The following is a 19,122-nucleotide window of genomic DNA, read 5'->3' on the forward strand; positions in this document are numbered from 1 at the left end:
GTTTATGTTCATATAAATATAGAATCAATTAGCTCAGCAAACCCCTTTTTCCTCTAAGTTCTTGGAACTGAATTATATTTGAAGGAGGGAGAGACAAATAGATCTGAGGGTCCCTGACTTTCTGCTCTAGATTTGCAAGGGAAAAGCCCACCCTTCTAACCCTGGCACTGCCATAGATCATGTCGGCTAATCTTGCCGCAGTAGGACTGTCTCTGACTCTGTTTTTCTTCTCTCCCTACCAAAAACAGGAGTACCTGGACCTGTCTGTCCCCTTTGAACAATACTCCCCCACCTGCCAGGACAGCCACAGCACCTGCTCCTCCGGAGACGACTCAGTGTTTGCCCATGACCTGCTGCCGGAGGAGCCCTGCCTCCCCAAGGCCCCAAAGTGTAACGGCGCCCTCAGGACGTGATGGCCTCCCCCCACCTGGCCCCGGGGCCCGTGAGGAGCTGAGCTCGTCCAGAATGGAGGCCTGGAAGCCTGGAACCGGAGGGGACAGACCGGCCAGGAGGAAGGGGGTCTGAGCCCAGGCTGATGAGAGCCTCCTGGTCCGATGAAACTTTGTTTTCCCCCTAATCATTTTTGCTGTAGAAAGAAGCCAAGAAGCACTGTATGGCCTGAAGGAAGAAAAAAATCTCTTGCCAAGATGATTCTATAATAGTATATATATAGAGAGAGATTTTATATATATTATATATATATATTTTGGAAAATAGAATGTTCCGTCTAGCGGTTGTCAGCTCTCACCCCCCTCCCTGCTGAAGGAAAAGGAATAGACGTGAAGTCGCCATTCTGCGCTATGATGTGGAGAAGACTTTCTTGGAGGGTTCTGGGATAGGGAGGTCTGTGGGGGGAAACGGGGAGAAGGCAGAGTGGTACAATGGCCAGAGAACCCGGGTTCCAGTCCCAGCTCATCTACTAGACTTGCTGAGCCATCCTGGGCCAGTCACTACCTCTCTGGGTCCATTTCCTCCACGGGAAGATGAGGGTTGGACAAGGTGATCTCCTGTGATCTAGGGGAAGGTTGCAAGGAGGTGGAAGGAGAGGTGGTGTTGGGGTTGTCAGGGTTTTTATTTTCTTTCCATAACAAATAGAGATTGCTTTTAGGCAGTCTCCTCAGAACGAGCGAGCGGATTCCAGGTCCCCTCGGGGGACTGAGTACAGATTGGGTCCCACCTACTGGATGGTGTCTTCAGTTAGAGAGAAAGCATTATGGTCAAAGATGGAGGTGCAAGAGAGGTTTTTGATCTTGAAGGAACAGTCTCAGGTTCAGGGGGGCCGCTGGCCACAAGGCTTACAGCCTTCTCCCAATTAATAAAAAGTCTGGGCCATGTAGAAGTGGCAGGGATGAGTGGCCTTACCTGAGCAATGGCTCTCCCACTGAGGTTGGGAGGCAACCAGAGACTTCAGTTCTTCCCACTCCAAGCTCCCATTCTGGTCATGTTCAGGACAAAGAGGGAGGCCCAAGCAGGAAACATGCCAGGCCTTGGAAGGGGAGTAAGGAGGTCTCCAGAGCTGGGACGGGGGGCCCTACAAAAAGGGTTTGGGGTTGGAGTAAGTGTCAGGACAGTGTTGAAGTGGAGTAAGGACCAAGCGCCATATTTGTTTGGTGGGTAGAGCCAAAGCCAAGAATGGTCGGATAGTATCCCAGAAGCATGGAGGGACGAGAAAAATCTGATTCCAAAGCCAGCTCTAACATTTACCATAGATGTGATCTTGAGCCTGTCCTAGGCCTTGGTTTCCTCCTCTGTAAAATGGTGGCGTAGCCATCTCTCGGAGGACATTCTGACCCTAAATCCCATGATCCCTCTAAGTCATTTTCTCTTTCTAGGCCTTCTTTTCTGTTCAGGGTTGCTTTGGGGGGAAACTAGGATTCCTGCCTCAGGAGTGTGACTGACTGGTTGGTTGGTTGGCTGGTTTGGAGCGGGAGCCTCTTGTCTTCTGTCTTAAGAAGAAGCATCAAAGATGTCGGCTCTTCCCATCTCCTTCCCCCATGCCATGGAGATTTGCAATTACGGGTACCTGAAGGCAGGAGCTTTTAACTTATATCAAAAAAGGTTTATTCCAGAGAATTGTGTATATACATATAAATAGATGCTCTGTGTGGGTGCGTGTGTGTGTGTGTGCGTGTATATGTATGTGTGTATGTATATATATATATATATAAAATATATATATGGAGAGTGTACAATAATGATCCAACTTAAGCAAGATGTATGGAAGGCCCTCAGAAGTAAAGAATCTTAATATCAAATACCAGACCTTTGGGGAAAAGAAACAACAAAGAGGAGAAAAAAGGAAAAAAATAAATAATGTTTTGGGGTTCTGGGGGGTGATTTTTGTTGTGTTTTTTTTGTTCTATATTGTCACAGTTTTGTTTTAAAAATTGTATTTTAACCTGTATATTTGTAAAGTTATTTATAGCCTGCTGAAGGGACCCCGTCTGCTTTGTTTGAAATAGCGTAGCGTTGCTGTCGACCTAATTTCCCAGAGTTTTAAAAGTCTTAACTTATTAACAGCTGCGAAAGTAAGCGTATGCCTTTGTTTCCATGTTTACGGAAACCATCGAGCGAATGTATTGCGTGCACAGCCCCGAACAGATGTCACGAGATCGTTGGTGTTGTTAGGGTTCAGATTCTAGCTTTTCTCTGGATTGCAGTGAGGTGTTTTCGGTTTATTTTTGCAACAAGGCCATGAAGCAAGAGCCCCCAGCGCCGGCCTTCCCTCTGGAAGGAGGCTGTGGCCTGGATTTTGTTTGAGGAAACGGAGGCTGGCAGGGATTCTGATGTGCCGGGGCTTGGGCCGCTCCATTCTCCATTCCATCTCTTTGGGTGTGGGAAGGGCATGAAGCCTTTTTCCAGATGAAGGGATTCATTTTTGTTGGCTTTGGGGCACCCTCAGGAAAGCCTAAAGCACATTGGCTTCCCTCCCAGCATGTCCCTGGGGGAGGTGGCCCCCCAAACTTCCTACTCAAGAGGAGACAGATCAGTCAATGAGTGTTGGGAACCTGCCCTTTCCCCCCCCCCCTTTTTTTTGTCGTTTTCTCAAAGCTCTCTGGATGATACAAGAGGCATTTCTGAGCATGTCCTATAATTTCCTCACCACCCAACCAGTTCCTTCCTGATGAAGCCAAGGAAACAGGGTCCTGGTCTATGACTATGGGCTCTCTCCCTGCTTTATTCAGAATTTTCTGGAAACTAAAAAATTTTTTAAATGATAATAACTTATACCTTTGAGAGGATGCCAGCAAGCAGTTTTTCTTTCTTTCTTTTTTTTTTTAAATATGGGGTCTGTTTTGCAGAGAAAGTAGCTTTCAATAGAGGGGACTTTTTGGTTGTATTTTGTTGGGGAACTTTAAATGAGGAAAAAAAACAAAAACAAATGGGTATTTTCCTACAAATGTCTTCCAATCACGTACATTCCGCAGATGGACAGAGTGTGACGTCCAGCCCCGGAGGAGAATGTACAATCGTGCGCATGGTTTCAAATGTTATTAGATATTATAAATATATATATATAATTTATTGAGTTTTTACAAGATTGTATTTGTTACTGTAGACTTAACATTTCTTATGCAATGCTTATATAGTTTTATAGCCGGGACCGTTACCTTTAAAAAGCTTGGGAACACGTGCCGTAAATCAGTTTCTACACTGTTATACAGTTGGCAGATTCAGGATGGCCTACTCTCTGTCGGCAATTCCAAGTTTATTTTAGACACGCAGCGCCCATCAGCGATGGCTGTTGAGGCATCGGAACCCTAAACACATCAGATTCTGTTTTTCTCAACCTGGCAAACTTTTAACTTTTACCAAAAAATAAAATGAAATAAAAATCGGTTTAAGCTTCATTTTCTTTCTCTCACCTGGAAAAGGTGATGGTGTTATTGCTGTTTTTGGCTTTGGCTATCCCGGATGGCAAGGGCTGCAGAATGGGGCCTTGGAGCCAAGGGGTGGAATACAATCAGGAAAAGAGAATGGACTGACCCGGAACAGGGTCTAAAACCCAAGTCTCTCGGTACCGAATACAGTGATTTTTTTTGTTTCCCTCCTCCCTTAAGTTATGTATCATCCCAGTCCCCCTCCCCCTGAATAAACACATCTGTTTTGGGGAAGCTTTTTACAGTAGCACCCTATAATAACCATTTATTCTGATAATTGATACAATTTAAGTAGTGCTTTATATATGTTTTCTCATTTGAGACTTCCCACAACCCATAAGATAGATTTTATCCCCACTTTACATATAAAGTGGCTTAATTTATTAAATAATCATTTAACCTTAATTTAGATAATATTGATAATTACCAGTATTATTTATTAAATGATCACTTAACCTTAATTTAGATATTGATAATTATTATAGTGCATATAACATTTTAATTATGTTATTAATATTTTAACCATAATGAACACTAATAACAAAATATAATCATTTCATCTATTATAATTGTATACAATTATACTGATGGATATATAATAATTAATAAATTGATAATATAATAATATAAAATTTAAAACAATAAATCAGTTCACATAGCTAGGAAGTGTCTGAGATGGGATTCAAACTCAGATCTTCCTGACTCCGAGTCCTTGGCTCTATCCACTGTGCCACTTAGCTCCCTATCCCCTTCCTGATTCTAAGGCAAAGCTAGGAATTGTTATCATTCAAGAATATGGGTGAGAGGAGATGGAATGCCAGTCATTGCTTAAATCTTTGATGGAATCTCCATGGATAGGGTCACCAGGGTTTATCTAACCTAATCCTTACCTGAACAACCTGGCTTTGAAGATTGCAGTGATGAGGAATTCTCCATAAATGTCACGTAATGAGAGATCTTGGCAGAGACTCCCAAGGCTTTTTAGCAGTCTCCCTTTGGGCACCCAGGGAGGCCTATGGACTACATCTCAGAACCGTGTTTTTTCCAAGTATAAAATACAGAGAATTCCAAAGGAGTTTAATTGTTTTGAAATACAAAAAAAAGAGTCAAACCAAGCCTGCTTGCAAGAACTGATTGTTAAATTTTTATTGTTGATTTCTAGACTTGAGAAATGAATAAAGAAAATATAAATAGTGCAGATTAAACTGAAAAGTATGTACTTTTTTTTTTCTTTAGAACCGATAGTTAAAAAGTACACCCTTGAATCCAGGCATCTCAGTATTCAGAAAATAAATCCACAAGTTCCAGATTTAGAACTCTGACCCACTTCATTTTGCAAGAGAAAACTGACTCCAATGGTCACCCAGTGAGTTAGTGGCAGGACCAAGGCTATGCCCTCCAATATCCGTTCTCTGCCCTGGCTGCCATCTCCTCATCACTGTACCATGGAAGCACCTCTTTCTGAGATCATCTGTGGCTCCCCCACCCCAACTTCCAAATCTGAGGTTAAAACTCAGTCCTCTTCCAGGAATCATCTCGGTGTCTGGTATGACTTCCCTGCCCGCCTTCTTCCCCAGACAACTCTTCCATGCCTCCTAAATGTGGGTGTTGGGGATAGACCTGATGCCAGCACCCCATGAGTCCAGGTTCAACTTGAGAATGAAATGAAGGGCTCATAAGCCATTGAAGACTTTAGAAAAAGGGGTTTAGCCCTGATGTAAAAGGATCATTGGGGTCTTTTGCCTTCGATAGACTCCCTCCACCCCATCCATCTCCATATGGAAATGAAACTGGTTAGGTGGACTTCAGATGCCCACCGAGTCAGTGGGGTCCCACCTCCATGGCCATAGAACTCCCTCCTGCCCTCCTTAGGAGGAAACAGGAGCCAGTCAGGCTCTGGGGACAGCTGTGTTACTTTTTAGGAAAAATTAATCCAGGGACAGCTAAGTGGCTCAGTGCCAAGTCTAGACACAGGAGATTCTGGGTTCAAATTTGACTTCCGACACTTTAATAACTCTGGGACCCTGGGCAAGTCACTTAACCCCCATTGCCTAGCCCATATCGCTCTTCTGCCTTAGAATCAATACATAGTATTGATGCTAAGATGGAATGTAAGGATTTAAAAAAAAAGATATCAAGAGAAATGGAGGAAATGGTCAAATGAGAGCTCCCATGGCTATACTCCTTTATGGCTTGCAAATCACTTTCTTCATAAAGGTCCTGTAATAACTTAAAAATCTAATGGAGAAACAGGCTTAAGAGAATGTGACTTACTAAAGATGGGAGGTCCAAGGTTCAAATCTGGCCTCAGACATTTCCTAGCTGTGTGACCCTGGGAAAGTCAAGTCACTTATTCTCCCCCCCTCCCCCACCCATTGCCTAGCCCTTACCACTCTTCTGCCTTGGAACCAATACACAGTATTGACACCAAGACAGAAGGTAAGAGTTTAAAAAAAAAGAGAGAGAACATGACTTGCCCACAGTCTCATGGTTTAAAAATGTCAAGATTTGAACCCATGAGATCTGATTCCAGGTCCAGTGGTCATTCCACCGAGTGGCTTCCCAGAGTCCTTCCTGGCTGTTGTTTGGATTCTGCTGCCCAAATAGTGATGCTCCTTGGAGAATCTCACCATACCCTCATCCCATTCCCACCCAGCATGGTCCAGCCCGCTGCTTTGGTTTGGTCTTGTGTGGGTTGGGTCATGGCAGAACCAGTGAACTCCCAGGTTCGGGGTGAAGACTCCCAGACTGTCAGGTCTGCTGCGGGAGGCAGGGGGGCCACTGGCCAATGACTGCCCTGCCCTGGCTGGGCCGTGGGAAGTTGTAGACTTGGCCCCTAGCCGGGCACATAGAGGGTGGCTTTCTTTGGTTCTTTGGCCGTTCCAACAGGTCCTGGCTTCAGTTTCCAGGGTCTGAGCACCAGCCCAGCCCTGGACACAGCCCAGCACCTAACAGGGAAACCCTTTAAATCTCTCAGTCAGCTGTGGGGCCTCTGCCTTCTGTGTGGCCTCCTGGAGGGTACCACTGTGGGGTGATCCCACCCCTCACCAAAACCTTAAGTCATCTCCCACCTTAGACAAAGGCAATCTTTTTTTCTTCTTGCTTTTTCTCTCCTTCATTTCTGCCTCCTCTCTTCTTCCCTCTCCTCTTGCTTTCCTTTTGTTTCCTTACTTTCTCCCCTTTCTCTTCCCTGCCTTCTTTCTCCCTCCCTCCTTTTCTCCCTCTCTCTGCCCTCCTTCATCCCTATGCCTCCACAGAGCATCTATTATAGAAAGAAAGAAATTTCTCCCTTTTCTGTAAAAACTTCCTTAAGAAAAATCACACCAAATGTCCCTGAACAACTTGCAGGGACCCAGGAGAAAAAAACACCATTCATAAGCAAAGGATAAACTATGGGAGTGGAAACACCGAGAAAAAGCAACTGCCTGAATACAAAGATTGAGGGGACATGACAGAGGATAGACTCTAAATGAACACTCTAATGCAAATACTATCAACAAAGCAATGGGTTCAAATCAAGAAAACATCTAATGCCCAGTGGACTTACGCGTCGGCTATGGGGGGTTGGGGGGGGGAGGAAAAGAAAATGATCTATGTCTTTAACGAATAATGCTTGGAAATGACCAAATAAAATATATTTAAAAAATAAAAAAATAAAAAAAAAAATAAAAAAAAAGAAAAATCACACCAGTAAAACAAAACTTCCCGATCCAGAAAAAGGGGGATAAATAAAGGAGGCACAAAGAACCAAAATCTTTGGACCTGCCCTGCATTGCCTCTTGGACAGCTGAAGAATGGCTGAACAGAACGTGGTGTAAGAACATAATGGAGCCAAACTACACTATAAAAGTGATGGAAGAGCCGATTTCAGAGGGAAGATTTCAGAGAATCCTGGGTACGATGAACTGAGTAGGTCCAGGAGAACAATTTATCCAGTAATAACCACATTGTAAAGACAAACAACTTTAAAAGACTTCAGAACTCTGATCAATGCAATGACCACCCGTGGGATCAGAGGACAGCTAATAAAGTCTGTTACTCACCTCCTGACAGAGATGATGGTTCAAAGGGCACTAATGCACACTCGTGGTCACGGCCACTTTTGAGGATTGGGCTTGCTTGACTATGTTTATTTGGTACATATTTTTTTCTTTAAAAAAAAAAATCTTTCCCCCAAGTCCCATCTGTTTCTTCTGGGACCAAAGACAGGCTCAGAGTAGGGCAGAGCAAGAGGTGAGATTTTCTGAAATGCAAAAGGTGCATCCTGGGACAGCAAAGGTCTGAAGTCTGCTGCTTGACTACATCCATTCAGGGGAGAGTTTGGGCAAAAGAGTCTTCCCAACTTCAAAAGGCTATCTAATCTAAATAAAGTGTTTTGCAAACCTTAAAACCCTCTAGAAATGTTAGCTAGGATTAAAATTATTAAAGAGACTCAAGTTAATTGTTGGTGGAGCTGTGAATTGGTGAAACTATTCTGGTTTGGATTTATGCAAAGTGACTAAAATGCCCGTCCCCTTTGACCCAAAGATTCAGTTCCTGGGCGTAAACCCCAAGGAAGCAGAAAATATCTGTATGCAATCAAAGATCCTTTTTTATGATAGCAAAGAATTGGAGACAAAGTAGATGCCCATCGGTGGGGGAAGGGAAGAAGAATTAAACAAACTGTAGCACGTGAATGGAATGGAATGTTACCATGCTAGGAGAAATGATGATGAATGTGATGGATGCAGAGAGGCATGGCAAGACCCACACGAAATGATGCAGAATGAAGTAAATAGAGCCAAGAAAGCAATTGACACGATGATAGAGCAATGTAAATGGAAAGATTGACCACATAGACAAAAATCAAAACTGAAAAAGGTTGCAAAAATTATAAAAAACAAGGAGGTCTTGGAAGAAGAGATAGGAGAGAATGCTCCCACCTCAAGCCTTTGCAGAGGTGGGATGCCCACAGATGTTGCATGTTGCACATGTTCGGGGACTTTTCAATGGATCAATCTGTGGTATTGATTTCCCCACCTTCTTTTTTGGTATTTATTTTGTGTTGTTTTTTTTAAATACTATTTGTTCCATGAGATAGCTTTCTGGGAAAGGAAGGGAAAAGATACTGGGGGAAATTATGATGATGTAAAAAACAGAAGAAATCAATAAAAACTTTAAAAAGGGAAAGAGATACTGATGTGGTTGCACAAAGAGCTCACCAGTTCAGATCCTTAAAAGGCATATAAAAAGTAAAAGAAGAACAGGATTAGGAGCACTCTGGTTGGACTACCTCTAGGCCCCCCCCTTCCAACTGATTCTGCTTCTATGACTTTCAAAGCGGGAGGGGCAGAATCATCAAACTTTGCTGAGACTGGCAATAAATTCAGAGAGAAACAAAATGAGATTTTTTTTTGTTGTTGTTCTGTTAGGAGCAAGAGTAAGATCAAAGAAGGATAACAAAAATGAACAGTGGAGAAAGAACTTACTAAATGCTGCTTGACACAGAAAGGTGCTGCTATAAATACTTCTGTATATATGGGACTCCATGGAGGCCAAAACCAAAGGGAAAAATCCCTTATGTAGCAATAGCTTTCTGTGTCAGCAAATATCTACTAAGTGCTTACTCGCTATCTATTCTGGATATTTTCCTGCATGTTCTGGTACTGGATATAGAGAGATAAGGGAGACAGAGAGACAGATGGACAAAGAGATGAGACAGACAGTGTCTGATTGTCTGGAAAGATAAATTAGATAGATAAATCAGATGGATGGATGGATAGATGGATATATGGACAGACACAGTATCTCATTGATTGACTAGATAGAGAGATCAGATAGATGGATGGGTGGAAAAACAATATCTGATAAATTGACTAGATAGGTTATATATAGAGGTAGATCAGACAAGATAAAAAAAAGACATGGATGTACCAGAACATACAAGATAAAAAGCAGAGTAGATGGAAGGTAACCTTAAAAGGGGATAGCACTAGTACCTAGTGGGACTAAGAAAGGCCATTTTCTAGGTCTTGATCAACGACACATGTAAAACCCAGTGGAATTGTGCATCGGCTGCGGGGGGGAGGGGAGAGAAAGAACATGAATCATGGAACCATGGAAAAAATATTCTAAATTAATTAAATAAAATTTTCCCCAAAAAAGAGAAATTACTGCTAAAATAGAAATAAGCAAGAAATACTTTTATATATACATATATCTTTTTGTCAAATGACACCTTCTCTAATGTTAGGAGGGCATGAAGGGAAGAAATTACCTGAGGATTTTATAGAAAGAAAGAAAGAAAGAAAGAAAGAAAGAAAGAAAGAAAGAAAGAAAGAAAGAAAGAAAGAAAGAAAGAAAGAAAGAAAGAAAGAAAGAAAGAAAGAAAGAAAGAAAGAAAGAAAGAAAGAAAGAAAGAAAGAAAGAAAGAAAGAAGGAAGGAAGGAAGGAAGGAAGGAAGGAAGGAAGGAAGGAAGGAAGGAAGGAAGGAAGAAAGAAAGAAAGAAAGAAAGAAAGAAAGAAAGAAAGAAAGAAAGAAAGAAAGAAAGAAAGAAAGAAAGAAAGAAAGAAAGAAAGAAAGAAAGAAAGAAAGAAAGGAAGGAAGGAAGGAAGGAAGGAAGGAAGGAAGGAAGGAAGGAAGGAAGGAAGGAAGGAAGGAAGGAAGGAAGGAAGGAAGGAAGGAAGGAAGGAAGGAAGGAAGGAAGGAAGGAAGGAAGGAAGGAAGGAAGGAAGAAAGAGAGGAAGAAAGGAAGAAAGAAAGAAAGAAAGAAAGAAAGAAAGAAAGAAAGAAAGAAAGAAAGAAAGAAAGAAAGAAAGAAAGAAAGAAAGAAAGAAAGAAAGAAAGAGAAAGAAAGAAAGAAAGAAAGAAAGAAAGAAAGAAAGAAAGAAAGAAAGAAAGAAAGAAAGAAAGAAAGAAAGAAAGAAAGAAAGAAAGAAAGAAAGAAAGAAAGAAAGAAAGAAAGAAAGAAAGAAAGAAAGAAAGAAAGAAAGAAAGAAAGAGTGGCTATTAAGGAGGACGTGGGTTCAAATGAGTCCTCAGACACTTTGCGGACACTGTATCAGTTCCAAGTTACTTTATTGGATGTAAATGTTAGATTTGAGTACAGATTTATGAAAAGATCAAATACCCAAAATAATATGCACAGGCTGAAAGACAGTAGGGCTCCCACCCACAGTTCCCAGTTGTGGAGACCAGGTGAAGACTTAGGTCTCGTTGTCACTGTCTCCGAGGGTGTGCTTGTCAAAAAGATATTCTGCGATGCCAGAATCGGGGGCCCCCATTTTGCGCAGGTTGGTTACGTGCTCCCCTATTTGTTTGATGGACTTTACCTGTTCATCCAGGTAATGGGTTTCAATGAAATCACATAAATGGGGGTCTTTTTCGGCACCTGCCAGCTTGTGCAATTCCAGTAAGGACTCATTGACATTTTTTTCCAAATTCAGTGCGCACTCCATTGCCTTCAGGCCACTCTCCCAGTCATCCCTGTCCGGTTTCTTGATGTCCTGAAAGAAGATCCGGCCGCCTCGTTGGTTCTGAAACTTCATCAGCTTCTCAGCATGCTTCCTCTCCTCCTGGGCCTGGTGTAGGAAATACTTGCTAAAGTTCTTCAACGCCACGTCATCTCGGTCGAAGTAGTAAGCCATGGACAGGTACACATAGGAGGCGTAGAGCTCCAGGTTGATCTGCTTGTTGATGGCGGCCTCGGAGCCCTGGTGGAAGTTCTGACGCACCTGGGAGGTTGACGAGGGGGTCTCGGCTGAGGCGGAGGAGGAGGTGGTGAAGAAAGAGAGCTGAGGCGGAGGCGGCCAGCCGTTGGCAGCTGTGATGGCTCCTGGACGCTGAGTGAACAGAAGAAGTGTTGGTTAGTGAAAGCGAAGGTGGAGAGGGGACCAAGGGTGTCTCAGGCTGGGAATCAAGCTGCCTAGTGGGTTCTGTTCAAGCACTATTGAAATAGGAAACCGCAATGACTCCCCTTCCCTGCACTTCTAGCCTTTATTTTTATTAACTTAAATTTTAAGTAATTTATAAAAATAAAAAGTCATATTTTCAAACAAAGCCTATGTTTGGGGATTCTTAAATACACATTTTTTTAGATGCCAAAATCCTTACAATAACGATAAATGTAGGCGGGGCTGTGGAAAAATGGGGACACCAACACACGCTCGGTGGAACTGTGACCCGATCCAACCATTTGGGGGAGCAATCTGGAATGATGCTACGTTTTGACCCTAATACCACAATTAGGTTTCTTTCCTAAAGTGAGTAGAACGGAGACATTTTAAATTTTCATAACAGCTTTCTTTGGGTGGCAAAGAACTGGACATTGAGGGAGTCCCATCAATTGGGGAATGGCTAAACAAGTTGTGGTTTAGGATTGTGACTAGAAGGGCGGAGGAGCAGGTTAGTTGGAGGAAGACCTACGTGAAATTGTGCAGAGTGAAGAACGTTATACACAGCAACAGAAATATGGCTTGAAGAATGACTTGGGTATGTCCACCTCCAGAGGAAGAACTGATAAACAGGAAAAAGCAAGACATCGGTTTACATATACATCTATCCTTTCATCAAATGATGCTTTCTCTAATGAGGGAGGGGACCGAGTTATTTTCATGTAGCAAACAAATTAAATGTTTTTTTAATCCTTACATGCAGATAATTAACAAACAAGACCCAGATGACATCACTGATGGTGATGGTGTTGTCCCAGTTTTAGTCTCTTTGCCCAAGTTTATATGTCCTTTGGGATGACCCAGAACTGGACTTCCCACTTCCCTCCCGGGCTACTCTGCTTTCAAATCAATTTCAAAGAGATCATTTACCTGTTTCTGACGACTAACAACGTGAATCCTCCTGTAGTTTTCTTCATCACAAACCTGGCCGGAGCCCGTAATTTTTTCCCCTGTGGGCTTGATCTGCCCTCCAAAACACCTGGCAACCACAGGGAGGCCCCGGCCTGCCCTGAGGCTGCGGCCCAGAAAACGGCTGATGGTCAAGGTCACCGCCTCCGCCGCCATCTTCCGCTGGACGACGCCAGGGCCACTGACGCGGGCGCTTTAACAGCTCCAAAGAACGCTCCCTTTGCAGGGGACCTGCACCACCACCTCGTAAGCTCAGCGTTAAGTCTCTGAATTCTTAACCTAATTTGGAATCAAGACCAACTTAAAGGATCACAGAGTTAATGAAGACTTTGGATTCTTACCCAGATTTGGGCATCTATACCAGCTCATAGACTTAAGGAGGTAAGATTCTGGATTCTTACCCTGATTTGGGAATCTAGACCAACTCATAAGATTATATAGAGCTGAAAGTTCCTTAGAGGTCATAGAGTCCAATCCCCATTGTTTTGCAAATGAAGATACTGAGATGATTTGTCTCATTCCAGAGAGGTAGTTGGTGGCAGAACTAGGATTCAAACCCAGGTCCTTGAAACTCAAATCACAAACCTTTAGCACCTTGTCACACTGCCTCAGAACTCTCTTATTTACAGAAGAGGAGCCCAAAGCCTAGACTGTTGAAAAGCTTTATCATAAAGTCATATAGCTAGTGACAAGTCTGGGACTCATGGACTCTGGTCTACAGAGAGGAGCTAAAGTTGAAAAGGATATTAAACGTCATTAAAACTGAGCCTTTCATGGACAGAGAAGAGAAACTGAGACTTAAAGGGTGATTTATCTAACATCACACAGCTAGTGGATCCTAGGCTAGGATTCCAACCAGAATCTTCTGCCTTTGTAGTCCAAGGCTTTCTCCAGTCACCTATAACTCATTAGCTGTGTTGACTTGAGTCCCCACCTCCCATTGTAGAGGGAGTGGGGAGGGAAGAGAAGGAACAGAGAAGCTTCACTGATGGAAGAACTTTTTTTACAAGCCCAGCTTGTTTCCAATGATGAAGCCCATAGTCTCCTGTAAAATGGCTTTAAGTGAGTTTGCAGAGATGAGTCCTGGGTTATCCCTCCTCTCCTAAGTCTTCAGGGACTCTTTTTCCCAACAGCTGCTTTTCTAGCCAGAGAATTAATGATCTGGTCACTGATGACCCAACCCCTCCTAGGAACAGGGAGCTTGTGAACATAGTTAACATGCCAGATGCTATTCCAGATTTAAAGGAAGATCCCATTTGGGGACAGTTCATTCAATTTCATTCATTCATTCATCTGTTCATTGGTTTGGATTTATGGTCTCATAGATATAGGGAACTCAAGTATGTAAAATACCTCCACTAATACAGATGGACAACTTCTCTAGAATAGCCTCAGAGAGCTGTTGTCTCCAGCACTGATAGGTCAAGTGAAACTTGCCCAGGGCTACACGGACAATATGGGTTGGAGGTAATGCTTGAGCCCAGATCTCCTTGACTACAGTCTTCTACCCACCATGCCACAGACTCTCTCCACTCAGTCATGAGAGAAATAATAATAGTTTATATTCCTGTAGCACTTTCTGGAATTCCTAGCTTCCTTGGCTTAATACCATCTCCTCCAGGAAGCTTCTCCTGATTCGTTGTTCTACTCTTTCCCTTCCTTCTCAAATGGTCTTGTTTACAGGTTAAATCCACAACGAAGAATGTAAACTCTTTGAAGACAGGGACTATTGCCTCTAATTTTGTTATATGTCTCCAGTATTTAACAAGGGCACTTGCATAGAATCGCTAAATATTTAGTAGATTAATTTGAATGGGACTCCATTCTCCTGAGCCCAAATTCAAGATTCTTCTCACTATACCTGCTTTGTAATTGTTTTTTAGTCCCTTAAGACTATTTGTGACCCCAATGGAGGCTTTCTTGGCAAAGATACAGAAGTGGTTTACCATTTCCCTCTCCAGCTCATTTGACAGATGAAGAAACTAAGGCAAACAGAGTCTTGAAGTCTCTGGGCCCAGCACTCTACCCATTGTACCACTTGTCTGTCCCCAGAATACTATATTCACTGCCCTGCTAAGAATAATGAATAGACCACAATTGTCACATATAATGGTCAAGGCACCAATCAGGGAAGTAACTTGGAGGTGAGCCTAGAGCTATTTATTTCTTTTTTTCAAACTCGTATTTTCTGTCTTAGAAAAACTCTAGAAAGGACAAGGGCTTAAGCAAACAGGGTCCAGTGGCTTGCCAAGGTCACACAGCTAGGAAATATCTGAGGCCAGATTTGAATCCAAGCCCTCTGGATTCCAGGTTCAGCATTCTATCTACTGTGTCACCAATCTGCCCCCTTAGAGCTCTTTATTAAAAGACCCTGGGAACTTTAATGTAACAAATTGAGAGAGAGGGAGAGAGAGAGAGAGAGAGAGAGAGAGAGAGAGAGAGAGAGAGAGAGAGAGAGAGAGAGAGAGAGAAAAGAAAAGAAAAGAAAAGAAAAGAAAAGAAAAGAAAAGAAAAGAAAAGAAAAGAAAAGAAAAGAAAAGAAAAGAAAAGAAAAGAAAAGAAAAGAAAAGAAAAGAGATGCAAAAGAACATACAAGACAAAAACAAGGAGTTTGGCACTATCCATCACTTGCCTTTAGACTTGGGTCTTGGTCTACATGGCATCTAACTTTTCCTTATTCCCATTTAGGTTCTTCCTGCACAATAGCTTGTATGTTCACTGCCTCTCCTCTCACTTTTCTCTTGGCCCCACTCTGGTCCAAGCCCTCCTTACCATCTGCCATCTCCCAGGTCTTCTGTCTCCCCCATCCCAATCTTCTAATCTTATTGTAGTGAAAATAAGCTTTTTCTTTTCTTCTCTTTTTGATATTTTAATTTCCCAACTATGTGGAACAATGATCTTTTTTCTTCTTTTCTTCTTTCTTCTTCTTCTTCTTCCTCTTTTCTTCTTCTTCCTCTTCCTCTTCCTCTTCTTCTTCTTCTTCTTCTTCTTCTTCTTCTTCTTCTTCTTCTTCTTCTTCTTCTTCTTCTTCTTCTTCTTCTTCTTCTTTTCCAAAATTATAAGATCCAATCTGTCTCCTTCCCTCTCTCCTTCCCCCATTCCCAGAGATTTTAAACAATTTGATGTGGGTCATACATGTATTATCACAAAATATACTTCCATATTGGTCACCATGGTGAGAAAATACTCATAAAACCAAAACCCCCAAATAAAAACCCAAATAAGCCTAAGTGAAAATTGTATGCTTTATCTGCATTCCAACTCCAACAGTTCTTTCTCTGGAGGTGGACAGCATTCTTTGTCATAAGTCCTTCAGAATGAAAATAAGCTTTTTCTATAGGTTGATCAGATTTTACATTTAAAAACAAAAGCAAGTTGGGTTTCATATTCAATCCTCTTTTCCATTGTATTTGGTGTTTAAGTTCAGAGGAAAAATAAAAATTCTTTTCTTTTTAAAGAAAATTATCTTTCTTATATATGAAATGTTTCCTGATGCCCTCCCCATCTGCTTGTACCCCTCCGTCATTACTTGGTATCTATTTCTAGCTAAGTGGCACATTGGATAAAGTCCTGTGCCCGGGGTCAGGAAGACTTGAGTTCAAATCTGACCTCAGATACTTACTGGTTGTGTGATCCTGGGTAAGTCACTTAGCCCTGTTTGCCTATTTCTGCATCTGAAAAAAAGCAGGAGAAGGAAACAGCAAACCACTCCAGTGTGTTGTCCAAGAAAACCCCAAAAGGGGGTTATGAAGAGGCAGATATGACTAAAAAATGACTGAACAGCAACAATTTTGCATACGTGTAACATATGATTATATACACACATATTGTTTTCCCTTGACAAAATTTAAGTTTCTAGAGGGCAGGGAATGATCTCAATTTTGTCTCTGTGTTCTCAGGGCCTAGCACTGTGTCTGGCACCTAACAGGCACTAATAACTGTTTGATGATTAACTGTATAATATAGTCAAGTTATTCCCCTCCTCAAAAATCTCCAGAGACTCCCTCTTGCCTCTCCAGGGAGACTCAGAAGACTTTCTCTAACCCTGAAGGCCTCTGTAACAAGGGTCACCCACATGGTAGTCTTATCTCACATGCTCCAGGCCCCTGTAACATCCCCTCTCTGCCCTCGGAATCCCCACTGAATTTTCTTGCTTCCACTTCTTTGCTGTTCCCTGAGCTGTGTCTGAAATGTCTCCTCGTTCCACTTTGACCCAGCGACCTCTAGGAAACCTTCTCCAATCCTTGGCTATCAAGAGTGACTTTCCCCCTTACAGCATTGTCCACTGTTCTCCTGTCTCGTTTATTTATCTTGGTGTAGATTACAGCTATCTCTGGTCTAAATCATGCAATTTAGAGCTGCCAGGGAAGCTCTAAATCTGAGAGTTGGGTGGCACCTCAACATCCGGCCCTAAACATAACCTACAAGCCCTCAGCACAGTGTAAGCACTTAATTGGTGTTTATTGATTATTGATTGATTGATTGATTATAGACTCCACGAGAAGTCATCCAACCCCTTGTCTGAAGACCTCCAAACAGAGAGAACTCATGACCCTTGGAAGCAGCCATTTGATTCTGGGGCAAGATTTTCCTGAAATCCAACTTCAATTGGACTCTTTGCAACTGCCCATTCTGCCTTGCAAGGACAAAAAGAACAAGCCTGAATCCTCCTCCACGGAATAGCCCTTCAAATTCTTGAAGAGAACGAGCACATCCTCTCTTCTCCAGGCTAAATATGCCCAATTCCTCAAACATCTCGAACTTCAATGTGTTCGTTTTACAGAGGAGCACACTGAGGCCCAGAGACGAGAAGAGGTTCACCAAGATGACACGACCAATAAATGAGGGACTTGGGAATAGAACTTGGGTCTTCTGACTCCAAGGCCAGGGCTCCTTCCATGATCCCACACGACCAGCAGCAAGCACAGAGCACGCATCCTGTCGGGGCCCTTAGAGGCAAGATTTCTTTGAAAGGAAACAAAATACTCTGTGGGTATTAGTCAAGAAATCCCCCTGATTATAGGTTGCATTCAAGCTTAAACAAGCCAGATTTGGAGGAAGAACTCAGCTGATGCTCAGATCAATATGGCGGATAATGACAGGATCCCAACACAGCTGTGATGCTGTCAGAGCTTTCTTGGGACCTTTATAACAAATAACACCAATGTGTTGTTTTGGGGTGTGTTTTTTTTTTCCTATTTCACCGACAAAACCTATTCCCCTTGGTCATGCCTCTTGTCAGCAGTCAGAGTATAATTCTCCGTCTGTTTTGTTCCACATCATCTTCCCAGGCCACAGCCCCCTCATTCCCCAAGCCACCCCCACCAAGGCCTGGACGTGCAGAACATTCTGTCCCTGTGCTCATTTGGCCTTGCCCCAGGTTGCACCAATCACACTGTTTGTTCTTGGCCCACCCAAGTGGACAGGGAGAGGACTTGACCCTGGTGCCTCCGAGTCTCCACTAGAAGTGGGCAGGAGGAAGGCCAGCTGATGCCCCAGTTTCCAGGAGGAAACTAGACCAGGGGTGGTAGGCATGACTGGGTGGTGAAAGAGACCCAGAACTGGAGTCCTCGTTCCGCCTCCGCTGTGAGCTCACTGGGTGCCAATGGCCTGAGAGTGACTAAGGTCCTTCCAGTCCTGGCCTTCTTCCTTCTGCGTTCTAATGCGCCTCTTTGTTTGGGATCTCCGTCCCCTTCGTTCCAAGGTCCCTCCCGGCCCTCGTGGAGTTTAATCGGGGCCCCACATTCTAAGACATCTGTCCGTTCTGGTTTGAAAATCTCTTCCAGCTCTGACATTCTACACCCAAGGCCAAGGCAGGAAGGATGACTCCGATGCTCTTATGTAACTCACCATGGCAGAGAAGCACGGGCTAAAGTGGGTGGTCAGACTGGAAGGGCTGTAGGAAGACAGAGAAAGGGTCATTCATTGGGGTCTGGGATTCGTTAGGGAAGGTTTCCGGGAAAAAGTAGGAGTCGAGCTGGAACGAAAGGATTCGGAAGGACAGAGGAGAGAATAGATTTGAGAAGAAGAAAAAGGCATCAGTGAGCAAAGAGAAGATCTGGAAATGAGCTGGGGCAAGGGGCAGGAGAGACAGAGAGGGCGTAGCCTGGCTAGAGGGGACGGGGGGAGGGGGGGAGGAAGAGCTTTTTCCTCAATTAATCAGACAATCTCGAAGCACGGGTTCGACCGCATGTACTGAAGTTGCTTTGGCAGCTACCTATTTCCTCTAGGCCAAAATGCTACGCTCTCTGTGAAATGTAAAGCCCTTCTCGGGCTGGTTCCATCCTATCTCTTCAGAATGGGGAAGGCCAACCTGCCAAAGCTCAAACATAAATCAGTTTTAGGACACAGGATCAATCTCAAGTCACTTCAATGAGAAAGAGCAGTTCTATTATACTTT

The 19,122-nt window shown here is 43.2% G+C and overlaps 2 protein-coding genes and 1 long non-coding RNA gene across 7 annotated transcripts in view; 2 read left to right on the top strand and 1 right to left on the bottom strand.

Moving 5' to 3' along the window:
* FGFR3 (fibroblast growth factor receptor 3) overlaps positions 1-3,840 on the top strand; it is a 91,141-nt gene extending 87,301 nt beyond the window's left edge. For all 4 annotated transcript variants that reach the window (XM_056802295.1, XM_056802296.1, XM_056802297.1 and 1 more), the window contains exon 18: positions 249-3,840. In XM_056802295.1, the coding sequence (XP_056658273.1) occupies positions 249-413 (165 nt within the window). In that variant the 3' untranslated portion in view covers positions 414-3,840. The remainder of the gene's footprint in view (positions 1-248) is intronic.
* A 7,081-nt stretch (positions 3,841-10,921) lies between these two features.
* LOC100023248 (ferritin heavy chain-like) lies at positions 10,922-12,939 on the bottom strand. 2 transcript variants are annotated; one of them, XM_007496859.3, is made up of 3 exons: positions 12,684-12,935; positions 12,286-12,375; positions 10,922-11,702 (listed from the first exon to the last, which is right to left on the bottom strand). In XM_007496859.3, the coding sequence occupies exons 1-3, from the start codon at positions 12,876-12,878 to the stop codon at positions 11,067-11,069; spliced, it is 921 nt and encodes a 306-aa protein (XP_007496921.1). In that variant the 5' UTR covers positions 12,879-12,935; the 3' UTR covers positions 10,922-11,066. The 2 variants fall into 2 exon arrangements, with proteins under 2 accessions (XP_007496921.1, XP_056658278.1); XM_056802300.1 differs by lacking the exon at positions 12,286-12,375 and having other exon boundaries at positions 12,684-12,939.
* On the top strand, positions 12,860-17,900 carry LOC107649373 (uncharacterized). Its single transcript, XR_001623081.2, has 2 exons — positions 12,860-13,103; positions 17,215-17,900. It is a non-coding gene; the product is annotated as an uncharacterized LOC107649373 (long non-coding RNA).
* The last annotated feature ends 1,222 nt before the right edge of the window (positions 17,901-19,122 follow it).

Source organism: Monodelphis domestica, chromosome 6, assembly GCF_027887165.1.
Source record: "Monodelphis domestica isolate mMonDom1 chromosome 6, mMonDom1.pri, whole genome shotgun sequence".
Classification (NCBI taxonomy): domain Eukaryota; kingdom Metazoa; phylum Chordata; class Mammalia; order Didelphimorphia; family Didelphidae; genus Monodelphis; species Monodelphis domestica.